General features: G+C 42.3%; 1 protein-coding gene across 1 annotated transcript in view; it reads left to right on the top strand.

The window, feature by feature from the left end:
* nlk2 (nemo-like kinase, type 2) overlaps positions 1-9824 on the top strand; it is a 94733-nt gene extending 84909 nt beyond the window's left edge. The window contains exons 9-11 of the mRNA XM_014214972.3: positions 1302-1500; positions 6180-6273; positions 6869-9824. Of these exons, the coding sequence (XP_014070447.1) occupies positions 1302-1500; positions 6180-6273; positions 6869-6923 (348 nt within the window). The 3' untranslated portion in view covers positions 6924-9824. The remainder of the gene's footprint in view (positions 1-1301; positions 1501-6179; positions 6274-6868) is intronic.
* Positions 9825-16870: the final 7046 nt, after the last annotated feature.

Raw genomic sequence — 16870 nt, 5'->3', positions numbered from 1 at the left:
TTGGGGAAACAGATCATTATACTCCACAGTAATAGGATGCCATTTCTGTCTAAACAAAAATAATATCCTCATTACAAGTAATGGTTCAAAGGCTAAATGACCTGCAGATTGGACACCATATCTAGAGATGTAAAAAAGACTACTCAAGAGTTTTGGCTCCTGCTTACAGACGGAAGCAGCTTTTTGGCTTTCTGCCTAAATAACATACCTTATTTTCCTAAAACGTACAAGTATACGTTATGGTACGAAGACAGTTTTTGCATCACTTCTGTACAGTCAACTCCACTACACATTGGAAAAATCTGAATTCAACATCCTGACCAAAGGGAACATGTGGAAGGTGGTGGTAACCCTAGACACCACTGTCACTGACTGTAATCAACAATCCAGCTTTCAATTGAATGACGTTGGCTTCAATGGCAGGCTTTCACCTCTGGCCAGTGGCCAATCCAGAAAGATGAATAGCTAGGGTGTAAGACTGTTCCCCCAGTGCATATGTCTCCAAGTCCAACCCCTAAAGAGCACTGCCTTGACCCTACTGCCCTGCAACAACATCCTCCTATCATGAGTTAGGTTGACGAGTTGACGCTTATTCACTGTCTTATGCAACAAAGGGAGGTTGATTAACTATGCCATCTTCTCTCCCCGACCCACACGTTTACTTATTCATGCACTTAGGAGATGATTAAAACCAAACAATGTTGCATGCTTGTCCTACATCCATGGTGTGTGTGTGAGTGAGTGTGTGTGCAGAAACCCTACTAGCAGCTAGCGTTGACAGAACACACGCGGTGGTGTTTCTTGGCATCTCCTGACTGACTGGGGAAATAAGATGAGCACTGTAATGATTCTGAGGCTCTGTCACTAACAGATTAGGAGGAATCTGACATATGGTAATGATGGTGGCCAAATACATCGAGTTATCGAGGCCTACTGAATACAGGGTTGTCTCATTGAGATCTGTAATGTGGAAATAAGCCAACCTTTCTTTTCGGGTGTCTTTTTCCAGACCGGATGGCAGTATTTCTCGCCCCTCGTTTCAATCTGGCACATCTAAGTGGGATATTGCTGACTAGTCAGATGGTTATTCAGTTGAGGCTGATTTGGTTTGATTCCAAGGTCTAGTTTTAATATGGGTGTCCTCGAAAGAGAGAGAATGTGCAGTAGACTGCTGTTTATGAGAGCCAGCAAATGCTTTATCAAACAGACCATTTGATTTGGAGGGATTTCATAGTCCTGTATGTATTCCATCAGTGTGTGTGTAGTCTGTGTACATCAGTGTGTGTTTGGCCCTCCCTCAGTCTAAACGGATCTCAGCAAAGGATGCCCTGGCCCACCCCTACCTGGACGAGGGCCGACTGAGGTACCACACCTGTATGTGTAAGTGCTGCTACACCACCTCCTCTGGCCGCGTCTACACCAGCGACTTCGAGCCTGTCACCAACCCCAAGTTCGACGACGGCTTCGAGAAGAATCTGACCTCCGTCAGACAGGTCAAAGGTGAGTCTGTCGACTAACCAGCAGAGGGCAGAGTTGTACTATGGGAATTAGCCCTTTCAAGTTTTGTTGTTTTGATCATTTTATCCTCTGTTTTAGGCCTATCTATCTCATCCGTTTTTATCCCCTTTATGTTGCTGGGTTATGTTTTTCCACTGGGTTTGCAAAGAGATGCAGCTTTAGCTAAAGCTAATTAGTTTCAATGGGTGATAGATAGACATCCATCCATTGCATCCATTTTATTTATTTATTTTATTTCACCTTTATTTAACCAGGTAGGCTAGTTGAGAACAAGTTCTCATTTACAACTGCGACCTGGCCAAAATAAAGCAAAGCAGTGTGACACAGACAACAACACAGAGTTACACATGGAGTAAACAATAAACAAGCCAATAACACAATAAACAAGTCAATGACACAGTAGGGTGAAAAAAGGCTATATACAGTGTGTGCAAAAGGCATGAGGAGGTAGGCAATAAATAGGCCATAGGAGCGAGTAATTACAATTTAGCAGATTAACACTGGTGTGATAAATCAGCAGATGATGATGTGCAAGTAGAAATACTGGTGTGCAAAAGATTAGAAAAGTAAATAAAATAAAAACAGTATGGGGATGAGGTAGGTAGATTGGGTGGGCAATTTACAGATGGACTATGTACAGCTGCAGCGATCGGTTAGCAGCTCAGGTAGCTGATGTTTAAAGTTGGTGAGGGAAATAAAAGTCTCCAACTTCAGCGATTTTTGCAATTCGTTCCAGTCACTGGCAGCAGAGAACTGGAAGGAAAGGCGGCCAAATGAGGTGTTGGCTTTGGGGGTGATCAGTGAGACATACCTGCTGGAACGTGTGCTACGGGTGGGTGTTGTTATCGTGACCAGTGAGCTGAGATAAGGCAGAGCTTTACCTAGCATAGACATATAGATGACCTGGAGCCAGTGGGTCTGGCGACGAATATGTAGCGAGGGCCAGCCGACTAGAGCATACAGGTTGCAGAGGTGGGTGGTATAAGGTGATTTGGTAACAAAACAGATGGCACTGTGGTAGACTGCATCCAGTTTGCTGAGTAGAGTAATGGAGGCTATTTTGTAGATGACATCGCCGAAGTCAAGGATCGGTAGGATAGTCAGTTTTACTAGGGTAAGTTTGGCGGCGCGAGTGGAGGCTTTGTTGCGAAATAGAAATCCTATTCTAGATTTGATTTTGGATTGGAGATGTTTAATATGAGTCTGGAAGGAGAGTTTACAGTCTAACCAGACACCTAGGTATTTATAGTTGTCCACATATTCTAGGTCGTAACCATCCAGGGTGGTGATGCTAGCCGGGTGGGCAGGTGCGGGTGGCGAACGGTTGAAAAGCATGCATTTGGTTTTACGGTGATTGACAGAGTCGAAAGCCTTGGCCAGGTCGATGAAGACGGCTGCACAGTACTGTCTTTTATCGATGGCGGTTATGATATCGTTTAGTACCTTGAGCGTGGCTGAGGTGCACCCGTGACCGGCTCGGAAACCGGATTGTACAGCGGAGGAGGTACGGTGGGATTCAAAATGGTCAGTGATCTGTTTATTAACTTGGCTTTCGAAGACTTTAGATGGGCAGGGCAGGAAATAGGTCTGTAACAGTTTGGGTCTAGGATGTCACCCCCTTTGAAGAGGGGGATGACCGCGGCAGCTTTCCAATCGTTAGGGATCTCAGACGATACGAAAGAGAGGTTGAACAGGCTGGTAATAGGGGTTGCAACAATGGCGGCGGATAGTTTTAGAAAGAGAGGGTCCAGATTGTCTAGCCCAGCTGATTTGTACGGGTCCAGGTTTTGCAGCTCTTTCAGAACATCAGCTATCTGGATTTGGGTGAAGGAGAAGCTGGGTAAGTTTGGACAAGTAGCTGCGGGGGGGGGGGGGGGGGGGGGGGGCTGTTGGCCGGGGTTGGAGTAGCCAGGAGGAAGGCATGGCCAGCCGTTGAGAAATGCTTATTGAAATTTTCGATTATCATGGATTTATCGGTGGTGACCGTGTTACCTAGCCTCAGTGCAGTGGGCAGCTGGGAGGAGGTGCTCTTGTTCTCCATGGACTTTACATATCAAGAAGCTTTTTAAACAGCATGATCATTACATAGGGGGAGACCCAGATCAGTGGTGGCCTGTTCTGTCAGCAGGTATTAGTGAGGTTGTCTTCTAAAAGCAGGCTTACTCTGGTGGAGGGTGGTCGAAATAAACCTAGCCTTTCTCCCTCCTCCTTCTCTCCCTTATTTTCTCTTCCTCCTACTCCTCCCCACCCCCTTCTCTTCCCTCCCTCCTACTCCTCTTCCTCCCCACCCCCATTCTTCTCCACCCCCCCCATCCCTCAATCCGCTTGCCCCTTATTTCCATTGAGAGATTAGCCATTCTGCCTGGTGGTAGGCTAACTGCTGGCTAGCTCCAAGCTGTTGACAAACTGCTGCACTGGCCTCTAGTGCACCACTTTAGTTGCTAGCGTTTAGAGGCCTTTGGTGTGTGCACATGTACTGTACACACAAACGTGCATGCTCAAACTGGTAAAAATGACTGAAATGTTAAGATGATTTGTCATCAATTGTTTAATGCAATCACACTTTCCTCCTCTGCAGCAAAAGACAGATGGCTGGAGTTTGCAGGAATGTGATGAATGACAAAACATAGCTCAATACATCTGAAACCTTAGTGCAGGTGCCAGATATCCTGGAGTAGGCCTGTGACAAAAAAAAGAAATGAATAGCATTTTACTTTTACTTCAGATATTGTACTCTCTGGTACTTATTTCAACTATTTACTTCGTCCTAAGTGGTATCTACACAACAACGCTTGTTTTAATGAACCCCAATGAGCAAAATAATCAGATCAATATAATGCAACTACCATTTTACCACGTGATTTCTAAATACAGTTGTATTTAGAAATCTCCCCGGCCCCGCACTAAATACAGTCAGAAGTTTACATACACTTAGGTTGGTGTCATTAAAACTCATTTTTCAACCACTCCACAAATTTCTTGTTAACAAAATATAGTTTTGGTAAGTCGGTTAGGACATCTACTTTGTGCATGACACAAGTAATCTTTCCAACAATTGTTTACAGACAGATTATTTCACAATTCCAGTGGGTCAGAAGTTTACATACACGAAGTTGACTGTACCTTTAAACACCTTGGAAATGTCCAGAAAATTGTCATGGCTTTAGAAGCTTCTGATAGGATAGTTGACATCATTTAAGTCAATTGGAGGTGTACCTGGGAACATGGGAAAATCAGAAGAAATCAGCCAAGACCTCAGAAAAAAAATTGTAGACCTCCACAGGTCTGGTTCATCCTTGGGAGCAATTTCCAAACGCCTGAAGGTATCACGTTCATCTGTACAAACAATAGTACACAAGTATATACACCATGGGACCACACAGCTTTCATACCGCTCAGAAAGGAGACGCGTTCTGTCTCCTAGAGATGAACGTACTTTGGTGCGAAAAGTGCAAATCAATTACAGAACAACAGCAAAGGACCTTGAAGATGCTGGAGGAAAAAGGTACCAAAGTATCTATCTATATCCAGTTAAACAAGTCCTATATCGACATAACCTGAAAGGCTGCTCAGCAAGGAAGAAGCCACTGCTCAAAAACAGCCATGAAAATGCCAGACTACGGTTTGAAACTGCACATGGGGACAAAGATCGTACTTTTTGGAGAAATGTCCTCTGGTCTGATGAAACAAAAATAGAACTGTTTGGCCAAAATGACCATCGTTATGTTTGGAGGAAAAGGGGAGAGGCTTGCAAGCCGAAGTGCACCATCCCAACCGTGAAGCACGGGGGTGGCAGCATCATGTTGTGTGGGTGCTTTGCTGCAGGAGGGACTGGTGCACTTCACAAAATAGATGACATCATGGAAGGAGAATTATGTGGATATATTGAAGCAACATCTGAAGACATCAGTCAGGAAGTTAAAGCTTGGTCGCAAATGGGTCTTCCAAATGGACAATGACCCCGAGCATACTTCCAAAGTTGTGGCAAAATGGCTTAAGGACAACAAAGTCAAGGTATTGGAGTGGCCATCACAAAGCCCTGACCTCAATCCTACAGAAGATTTGTGGGCAGAACTGACAAAGCATGTACGAGCAAGGAGGCCTACAAACCTGACTCAGTTACACCAGCTCTGTCAGGAGGAATGGGCCAAAATTCACCCAACTTATTGTGGGAAGCTTGTGGAAGCCAACCACGAAACGTTTGACCCAAGTTAAAGAATTTAAAGGCAATGCTACCAAATACTAATTGAGTGTATGTAAACTTCTGACCCACTGGGAATGTGATGAAAGAAATGCTGAAATAAATAATTCTCTCTACTATTCTGACATTTCACATTCTTAAAATAAAGTGGTGATCCTAACTGACCTAAGACAGGGAATTTTTACTTGGATTAAATGTCAGGAATTGTGAAAAACTGAGTTTACATACACCTTAGCCAAATACATTTAAACTTCTGACTTCAACTGTACAAACCATGTGTTTTATAAGTGAAAATCCACAATTCAAAATAGATCTTTACCAAATTAAAACACGAGCCCTAAATACTGTATAACACAGTAAGTTAGCCCCGGTTAAAAAGCTTACTTTGAAAGTCGGTGTAACTGTAAAGAATGTGTTCGGTCCATCTCCCTGAGTCTGACTCTGTCTCTGTCTTCCACAGAGATCATTCACCAGTTTATCCTGGAACAGCAGAAGGGGAACAGAGTGCCGCTCTGCATCAACCCCCAGTCAGCCGCTTTCAAAAGCTTTATCAGGTAAGACTAGAGGCCTCTGCCGGTGGATACCACAATATTCTTCATTGTTTGGATTTTTGTACTTAAGCTACAATAGTTTGAAAGCTAGCCACTTCTTAGGAACTTGATAGCTTGTTAGATGACATTGACCCTACTTGACCTGGTCCTGTGAGCATGTCCGCTTACCTTCCCTCAGCATAATCTACCTGCCACACCTTGATACCTGTGTCCTTCTGTGTCACAATGAGAACAGTAACAGTCCATAGCATTGGCCAGCTTTCCTCATTGGCAACCAATACGTCTTTCTCCTTGCAGTTTGTTATTACCGGCCTACAACATCTGATTTGTGAGTTTTCCTCCTACCTCCAGCCTGCCAGCCAACATGCTGAGAGTTATTGTGAAGGATTTGGTGCAATAGTTAATCGCTTTTTCTGCAGGTCCTCTACAGTAGATGCATGCTGCTCATTAAACAGAAAGTGGTGGTGAGGCAGTGCCAATGACTGAACATATCTTTCCATCTCTCCCTGTCCCCTCATCTATTTCTGTCTCCTCTTTTGTTCTTTCTTTCACTCGTCTCCCTCAATGTTTCTCTCTCTCGCCCGTCTCTCCCTGACAGTTCCACTGTGGCTCAGCCTTCTGAGATGCCCCCGTCCCCCCTGGTGTGGGAATAGCTGCTGTCTGGGCCACACCCCGGCCCCGTGCTGGACTACTGAGGACATGAAGAAGAAACCCCACCCTGTGTAGCATTTCACTGGAGTCTAGGACTAGCAATGTCCACTGTGTGTGTACTGTAATACTAACTATGAAGTTTTAAAATGAACCCAACCAACCACTGCTGACTGGGTTATGGAGGGACTTTTACAGTGTGCTATGTGTGTATGCCCACACTGCTCTGTAGATGCAAAGCCACAAATGGATGCACACACACATGTGCATACAAACATTGTGCAGAGCTGGTATAAGGGCCAACCTCGTGGGCTTGAAAGTGTGTGTAAAGCCAGGGATGAGACCGTATGCTGCAGAGAGTCCTCGTAGTCTCTGCCTGCAGTCCCAGAGGGCAACGCACAGCTCCCGTCCACTTCCATACATGCATAGTCATCACTTATTTATTAAAGGAGGGAGACGCGTTCTGGAAAGGGTGTTCTTTTTATATATAGCACAGGATTTAAGACACTACCTGCTCACGCTAGTTAACCCCAGCCCAGAAATCACAACGTTCAATTAGAGATAATGCTTTTTATTTATTTGTGGTGTACTGTTAAACAGTTTAGTCAGAGGGTTTCATTGTTTGTTTTGTCAATTGTTTTTCCTGCTCTATTGCTGTTTGTTCTATGCCTGCTGTCCCCCGGGGTTAGAAGTCAGTATTTGTGAAGAGGTGTGTGCTCTGCATGCCACTTGGTTGCCATACGTATGGCGAGAACCCCTCACACCCCACCTGGCACACACACTCGCATGACTAACCCAAGTATGGGCATGTGGAAGTATGGTGCTGTGTCAGTATTAGCTGGGTAAAATGTGGGAACCATGGAATGTGGTTGCATCAAAGAATAGGCTATTAGTGGAAGCGCCACTGAGAGCTGAAGAGATCCTCCGCTCTGGGTAGAAGTACAGTAACATGACGGGGGACAGACACAAAGTAGTTTAGGGTACATATTGACATTGTGGTATTCGGCACAGATTTTGTGCTACAGGAACAAGAAGGCCATGTTGGGGTGGTACTTGGTCATTGCGTTTTCTCTCTGGAGGCTCTGAGAGACCGAATTCAAGTAATCTGCTGTTAAACGTACTGTACCATATGAACAGGCATGTTAAGAGTGTAAGGGATACAGACGTTCACTGGTTCCCCTGCCATGTCTTCTGAATATATAGTCCTACTATACACTGCATGTCCATGTTCTGTCAATACATACCTAGTTAAAGACAGACAAGAAAAATAATACGAAGATCAGCCAAACCAAAATAATTAAACTATTCTAAAGAGAAAGCGAAACCAAGATTTAAAAAAAAATAGATGTTTGATGATACGGGGATACTTCCATTTCTGGAAGATGTTGATTTATTCCATAAGGTTCTAACAAGTGGGGTGTGTGTGTTGCTTATACGTGTGTCCTGTCACGTGCAAATTAATATGTTTAACTAACTACAGTGACTTGCTTAGGTTAGGGGGTGTCACCTTATCAAGAATGGTGTCAAAGAGATAGATATTCCCATCAATTAATAAGGTCAATTAATAATTTACCCAGTAATATTAGGTCTACTTTAAGCCTCACTCCCCATTGCGATGTTTCATGTCACCCACACCTGCACCTACGCCAATAAAATAAACTCTCAGAAGAAAACTATTTAATATATTTTTAGATGATTATTTTCTATTTCTTTCAGTCAATGTTCAATGGCATGCTTTCTCATGATCCATGGAATATGATATGTCAATAGGTGAAAAACAAATAGATTTTAAACAAAATCTACAATGGAGGATAAAGATAAATAAATGAAAACTCAAAACAATACTGCTGTATAGGTGTATTAGCCTGCACATTTTTAGGGCTGTGCATTTTATTTTATTTTTGAGACTTGCATATAAATGTATATATTTTATTTTGTCTTTTTTATGTTTTCCCCTGTACACGAACATGTAGAAGACATAAATAATCCAAAACAAAAATGATTCAGAAAACAAACGAAAAAACACAACCAATTATGTTAATTGTGTCTTGTGTGTACTGCAGAGCTGTGGATATATTGAAGTAGAAGGCTTTTTTCTTATTATTATTTCTACCTTAGAGAAACACTTTACTACTGTGTGTATATGTATATAAAGAATGACAATGTTGCTCTCTACCTCTTGAGCTCTATTACTTGGTTTGTTTACCTCCACAAATGTATCATTTCATGTGGAGAATTAAAAATACAACTTGAATGTCCCTTACATCTTTTATATATATATAAAAGAAAACTAACTGTTTTTATATATAAAAACAGTTAATTTTCTTTTTCACTCATTTGAAAAACTATTTTAAATTTGCCAGAGGTAGGATTCATCATGTCATTGTATTAAAAGACCCTATCAATAGCCAAGCGATTCCAGACTGTTAGTTGACGTTGAGTCATATATTTGATAGTCTATGACCCTCCCCCCCGTCTCCCTGTGTAATATCTGTGTGTGAAGAGATTTTGTGTTGAAATTAGGTACAAAAACCCACTGATACTAATTTTAGATATGTACAAATAATAACAAAGCAGACAGAAATATGATGGTGGTGCTGTGAGAGAGACTAACTTGAACTCTGCAACTGATATTTGGGCAAAATTTGGATAGGTACTACTTGTGCTGTCACACATTTTTATAAGACATTTGAAGTTTATACTCAGAGGTAATGTAATTTGAATACAATTTACGTTAAATATATCTATAAAGCTCTGCTTACAAGGACCTTAAAGCCAATGTGAAGTTGAGACCAGAAATGACTCCTCGGATGTGCTCACGTGTGTTTTGGGAAAAATGTCCGGTCTCTAAAAGTGTAGATTTGAAGTACAGTGGTGAAACTCATTAAATGTGACATTTTAAAGAACGTCAGTGCTGTGGCTCTTGTTATTCTTCTTCCTGCTTCAGTATAGACCTAGACTGTTATGTAGATCATGTATTATACATAATGTCTGATTTCATCCTGGTTGATTGTGTTGTCTCGTGTTGCTCAGTTGGTAGAGCATTGATCTTGCAACGCCAAGGTTGTAGGTTCGACTTACTACTTACTGTGAGTTGCTTTGGATAAGAGCATTTGCTAAATGACCAAAATGTAAAATTGTGATTATTTCATGAGTTTTACTGCCACCCACTGGAGGACATTAGCTTAAACAGTCTAAGCAATTCCAAAACTTGTGATCACACTGATATACAATCAAATCACACATTGCTTTCACATTGGATTTTACCCTTTTATGTTCCATTGAGGGCAAGTGAATATCAATATAGACAAAATCTCAATGATAGGTGCTCTGTGCAAGTCTAACCTCAACACACCTTATTGTCTATGAAACTGTATGTCTGAAGAAGTAAATTAAGACAATTCCTTGAGAAAAATAAAGAATGTTGAACATTGTTTGAAGCTATAGTTGCTTATTCATTGAATAGGTCTGGAGGATACTAGAGCATAATATAATTATTATAGGTCAAATGTTGAACCCTCCTTAAAGGGACAAATAAATCCACGTGTAGGATATGTTTTAATTCTAGGCTATGAAATGGTCAAATTGGTTTTTCCAGGAGGTTGGAGGGAGAGGTTATGGAATGTAAAACTTGTAGGTACAAGGTTTGTGTTAGGACATAGACAAACTAATTGTCCAGGATACACTTCCACACTCCATTCCCCTAGGGGGCAGCAGCAACCTTATCCAGGTGTTGAGCATGGTGGATAAACAAATCAGGTGCTGCCAATTAGGGTGATATTCAGCCAGTGTACCAGTTGGCAAGCCGTGAGGCTGCTGGGTTTGTTTAGTGGCCATAAAGCCTTTCGTTTGGCTTTTGAATCTTTAGTTTGGGCATGTCTTTTTGTATTTTTCCTTTTTGTACATGTTTAGTCACCATCTGAACCAACAATAATCTGATTGGACTGGCTGACCATGAGGTCAAGAGAGACAGAGCTGGCCCTGGAAGGTTGCTGTCTCCCTAGGCACAAACTGTTTGCTGACAAAAACAACAGAAAATGCACACATTCATTCAGGTTACAGACCATGTAATTAGGCCAAGGACCCTTAGACAAAGAGATTGCAACAATATCTGTAGTGTAGTTATTGGATTCATAACAGTGAGACCTTGATGGATTAGAGTATTAACAGGTCTAATGTTGTGAGATAACCTGGCCGGGTGGTACCAGAATAACAACCTATCCCTCAACGTAACCAAGACTAAGGAGATTATTATGGACTACAGGAAAAGGAGCACCAAGCACCAAGCATGCCCCATTCTCATCGACGGGGCTGTAGTGGAGCAGGTTGAGAGCTTCAAGTTCCTTGGTGTCCACATCAACAACAAACTAGAATGGTCCAAACACATCAAGACAGTCGTGAAGAGGGCACGACAAAGCCTATTCCCCCTCAGGAAACTAAAAAGATTTGGCATGGGTCCTGAGATCCTCAAAAGGTTCTACAGCTGCAACATTGAGAGCATCCTGACCATTTGCATCACTGCCTGGTACGGCAATTGCTCGGCCTCAAACCTCAAGGCACTTCAGAGGGTAGTGCGTACGGCCCAGTACATCACTGGGGCAAAGCTGCCTGCCATCCAGGACCTCTACACCAGGTGGTGTCAGAGGAAGACCCCAGCCACCCCCAGTCATAGACTGTTCTCTCTACTACCGCATGGCAAGCGGTACTGGAGTGCCAAGTCTAGGACAAAAAGGCTTCTCAACAGTTTTTACCCCCAAGCCATAAGACTCCTGAACAGGTAACCAAATGGTTACCCGGACTATTTGCATTTTGTGCCCCTCCCCCAACCCCTATTTTATGCTGCTGCTACTCTCTGTTTATCATATATGCATAGTCACTTTAACTATACATTCATGTACATACTACCTCAATTGGCCCGACCAACCAGTGCTCCCACACATTGGCTAACCGGGCTATCTGCATTGTGTCCCACCACCCGCCAACCCGTCTTTTTACGCTACTGCTACTCTCTGTTCATCATGTATGCTTAGTCACTTTACTACATGTACATACTACTTCAATAAGCCTGACTAACCCGTGTCTGTATATAGCCTTGCTACTGTTATTTTCAAATGTCTTTTTACAGTTGTTTTATTTCTTTACTTACCTACACACACACACACTTTTCTTTGCACTATTGGTTAGAGCCTGTAAGTAAGCATTTCACTGTAAGGTTGTATCCTGAGTGGCGCAGTGGTCTAAGGCAGTGCTAGGGACATCACTACAGACCAGGGTTCGATCCCAGGCTGTATCACAACCGGCCGTGATCGGGAGTCCCATATGGTGGTGCACAATTGGTCCAGCGTCATCCGGGTTAAGGTAGGGTTTGGCTGAGCTAGGCAGTCATTGTAAATAAGAATTTGTTCTTAACTGACTTGCCTAGTTAAATAAAGGTTAAATAAATGAAAAATGTTTAACTGTATCCTGTAAAAAGTTATGATGGTTTAAACATTGTGTTGCTCTGTACAACATCAAGCACGACTTGACAAGTTTTCCCCTTTTTATTCCCAGAGCAAATGACGTCTCCAGTATGGACATTATAAACATAATAATTGGACAATTTAAAAGTTTGAATCTGTAAAAAAGATTTGATAATGGATTTGACTAATGTAAATCTTTTTTTTTTTTAAAGAAATTATCTGTTCTAAAAACTTGGAAATATCTAAAAGAAAGCATACTAGCAAGTAGTTCAATGTGCAAAAAAATATATATTTAATGGACACAGCATCCGTGACCTTTTCTTTTACCTCTGCTACTGATAACAGAGTTAAATGTTCTCAACATAAGAATGTGAGCAGTTTTAATCTTTTAGGTTTATGCAAATGCTTTTATATCCGGCAAGGCTGCATAGATTTCATGACTAGAAGCTCAAAAGACGAAAACGTCATTGTTGTTTTTTTTTTTGTAAATTGAAATTTGCTATCGTAAATGTTAGCAACACCTCCGCCTTTGCCGGATGCACGGGGGGTATGGTCACTAATGTAACCTGGGGGTGAGGCCTCATTTAACACAGTAAATTCATCAGGCTTAAGCCATGTTTCAGTCAGGCCAATCACATCAAGATTATTATCAGTGATTAGTTCATTGACTATAACTGCCTTGGAAGTGAGGGATCTAACATTAAGTAACCCAATTTTGAGATGTGAGGTATCACAATCTCTTTCAATAATGGCAGGAATGGAGGAGGTCTTTATACTAGTGAGATTGCTAAAGCGAACACCGCCATTTTTAATTTTGCCCAACCTAGATCGAGGCACAGACACGGTCTCAATGGGGGAAGCTGAGCTGACTACACTGACTGTGCTAGTGCTACACAAGGTGAACTCAACACAAAATAATTAAGCTTGTGTTAAGATCAAGCTTGCAGGGAATATTGCTAAGCCCAGAAGCCACGTTCCCCTCTGGACCTGCTCGCCATGTCTCCCCCACAGATATCTCCTCACTCTCTTGTCACCTTTCAACTTGACAGGTGGAGCACTGCCCCTTCGTGATTGACATCACTTCAAACCAATGACACTGGGAAAAGCCATGTGCTAACGGAGTCACACTCCCACTATAAAAAAGGCATATCTTTTTTATAATCAGTGCCAAATCTTAATGCTATATATATTTAGGTATTTGTTAGTCCTTTAATTCAATACTAACAACTAATAGTTCAATTATATCTCCAATGCTAATTTTAGATGTGTAAAAAAATAGCCAAGCAGACAGAAATATGGATGGTGGTGCTGTGAGAGAGACTAACTTGGACTCTACAATTGATATTGGGCAGGTACTTTGGATAGGTACTCTGCTACTACTTTAAATCTAATTTTACTGCTTGCATTAGTTAGTTGATATGGAATAGAGTTCCATGTAGTTTTGGCTCAATGCAGTACTGTGTGCCTCCAATAGTCTGTTCTGGACTTGGGGACTGTGAAGAGACCTCTTGTGGGATGTTTTGTGGGGTATGCATGGGTGTCCGAGCTGTGTGCCAGTAGTTTAGACAGAAATTGCAAAAAACTGACATATCACATTTACATAAGTATTCAGACCCTATACTCAGTACTTTGTTGAAGCACCTTAGGCAGCGTTGAGTCTTACGTATAATGCTATAAGCTTGGTGCACCTGTATTTGGTGAGTTTCTCCCATTCTTCTCTGCAGATCCTCTCAAGCTCTGTCAGGTTGGATGTGCAGCATCGCTGCACAGCTTTTTTATGGTCTCTCCAGAGACGTTTGATCGGGTTCAAGTCCAGGCTCTGGCTGGGCCACTCAAGGACATTCAGAGACCTGTCCCAAAGCCACTCCTGCGTTGTCTTGGCTGTGTGCTTAAGGTCGTTGTCCTGTTGGAAGGTTAACCTTCGCCCCAGTTTGAGGTCCTGAGAGCTCTGGAGCAGATTTTCATCAAGGATCTCTCTGTACTTTACGCCGTTCATCTTTCCTTCGATCCTGCCGCTGAAAGATATCCCCACAACATGTTGCTAGCACAGGCCTGGGCAACTCCAGTCCTCGGGGGACTGATTGGTGTCACACTTATGCCCCAGCCCCAGCTAACACACCTGTCCACATCACAAACGATCTATCATGGTCCAAACACACCAAGACAGTCGTGAAGAGGGCACGAGAAAAACCTTTCCCCCTCAGGAGACTGAAAAGATTTGGCATGGGTCCCCAGATCCTCAAAGTTCTACAGCTGCACCATCGAGAGCATCCTGACCGGTTGCATCACCGCCTGGTATGGCAGCTGCTCGGCATCTGACCGTAAGGCGCTACAGAGGGTAGTGCATACGGCCCAGTACATCACTGGGGCCAAGCTTCCTGCAATCCAGGACCTATATAATAGGCGGTGTCAGAGGAAAGCCCATAAAATTGTCAGACTCTCCAGTCACCCGAGTCATAGACTTTTCTCTGCTACCGCATGGCAAGCGGTGCCGGAGCACCAAGTCTAGGACCAAAAGGCTCCTTAACAGCTTCTACCCCCAAGCCATAAGACTGCTGAACAATTCATCAAATGGCCACCAGACTATTACATTGACACCCCCCCATGATACTGCAAATTATTTCTTCATTTGCAGTACACTTGCCAATCAGTTGGGCTGCCAGACTTAATTGCCATACCTTTTGCCTCATCCCTCTCAACCATACAATTTTTCAATTCCTCATCAATACATGGGGATCTAACAGTTTTTACAGTCATTTTCTGAAAGGGTGCGTGCTTATTAGTAACTGGAATAAGTAGTTTCATAAATGCGTGAAGTGCAGCATCTGGTTGCTCCTCATTACACACCACAGACCAGCAAATATTCTTTACATCATCAACATATGAATCACTACAATACTTCTTGTATGACCTCTTATACACTATATTAGGCCCAGCCTTGGGAACTTTGGTTTTCCTAGATATGGCTATTATATTGTGATCACTACATCCTATGGATTTGGATACTGCTTTAAAGCAAATATCTGCAGCGTTAGTAAAAATGGGATCAATACATGTTGATGATTTAATTCCTGTGCTGTTTGTAACGACCCTGGTAGGTTGACTGACAACTGTGGTGGATGAATCAGAATTAGTTGGGTAACATAGATAATTAAGATGTTTTATTTGCATAATATGCTTATGTGAGATAATTGTCATTAGAATGTATCCCTTTGGACTCTGGTGTCTTTCAGTTGCACTTTTCCCTCAGCTGGGGCTCAGTCACATGGGGCCCAGAGAGGGGATAGGTCAGGCTTGTCTTTTACATGTCTCTGGTGATATGCAGAATATCAGAAAGGGAAGAGGACAGAATGGAACATTGTCTACAGAGGTATGTGTGTATGTGTGTATGTTTTACTGAGGATGGGCCTCTATGAGAGAGCACTGACAGAGGAGATTTATGATGTCTTTTGATAATTACTCCTAAAGAGCATTCCAGAGGACATGAGCTAATGGTTCTGTTCCATACCGTACCAAGGAGGGACGGTTCCAGTTTGGAGTAGGAGGACCAGACACTGGTCTATACAATGAACACTGTTGATACAGCAGTTGCTGTCGGCTATGTTCTACAGATATCTTTCATACAAAACTTAACCTTGTGACCCATTCTATGTATCTGTGGTTCGTCATGTATGTTGAGAGGGGTGTATCTTGGCTATAAAAGATCTTTGTACTTTTGTGTAGTCACTTCTCAATGGTTCATTAGAGATAGCGCATCATTGAAAGTCAAAGTGCTTTTGCAAAAGCATCTTAATTATTAAAGATGTAGTTTTAAGTATAACTCTGACTGGTGTGTGAAGTTTGTAACTCTCCTCATTTGGTAATGCAGAAATTAGCCACCACACAACCTGATCCAGTTTTGCAGACACTGGTTACAGTTTGAAGCTTTTTCCTGAGTGGGCAGCTTGATGATATCCAATCAATATTTAAATCACCCTGAAAATATACTTCTCTGTTGATATCACATACATTATCAAGCATTTCACACATATTAGCCAGATACTGACTGTTAGCACTTGGTGGTCTATAGCAGCATCCCACCAGAATGGGCTTTAGGTGAGGCAGATGAACCTGTAGCCATAATACTTCAACAGTATTTAACATTAGATCGTCTCTAAGCTTTACAGGAATGTGGTTCTGAATATAGACTCCTCGGACGTGCTCGTGTGCGTTAGAAAAAATGTCAGTTCTTTCGAAAAGTATAGATTTGAAGTACAGTGGATAAACTCATTAAATGTGACTTTTAAAGAACGTCAGTGCCAGTCACAGTGTGTGGATAAAATCACAGGGGAACCAACCCAGAAACAAAATTGCCAAATTACAACTTGTGCTGTGATAATTGCGTTGTTTACTCTATAACCTGTTAGTTCATACGCCTTGTGACCGTGATGTATATAGGCCTAAGGCCGAGACAATATGAAAGTGGCAGAATAAATTCTACCACGCCTTTCTTT

This window comes from Salmo salar, chromosome 09 (genome assembly GCF_965601325.2).
Source record: "Salmo salar chromosome 09, fSalSal1, whole genome shotgun sequence".
In the NCBI taxonomy this organism is placed as follows: Eukaryota; Metazoa; Chordata; class Actinopteri; order Salmoniformes; family Salmonidae; genus Salmo; species Salmo salar.
Note: the sequence above shows the minus strand (reverse complement) of the source record. Positions and strands in the feature narration are given on the sequence as shown.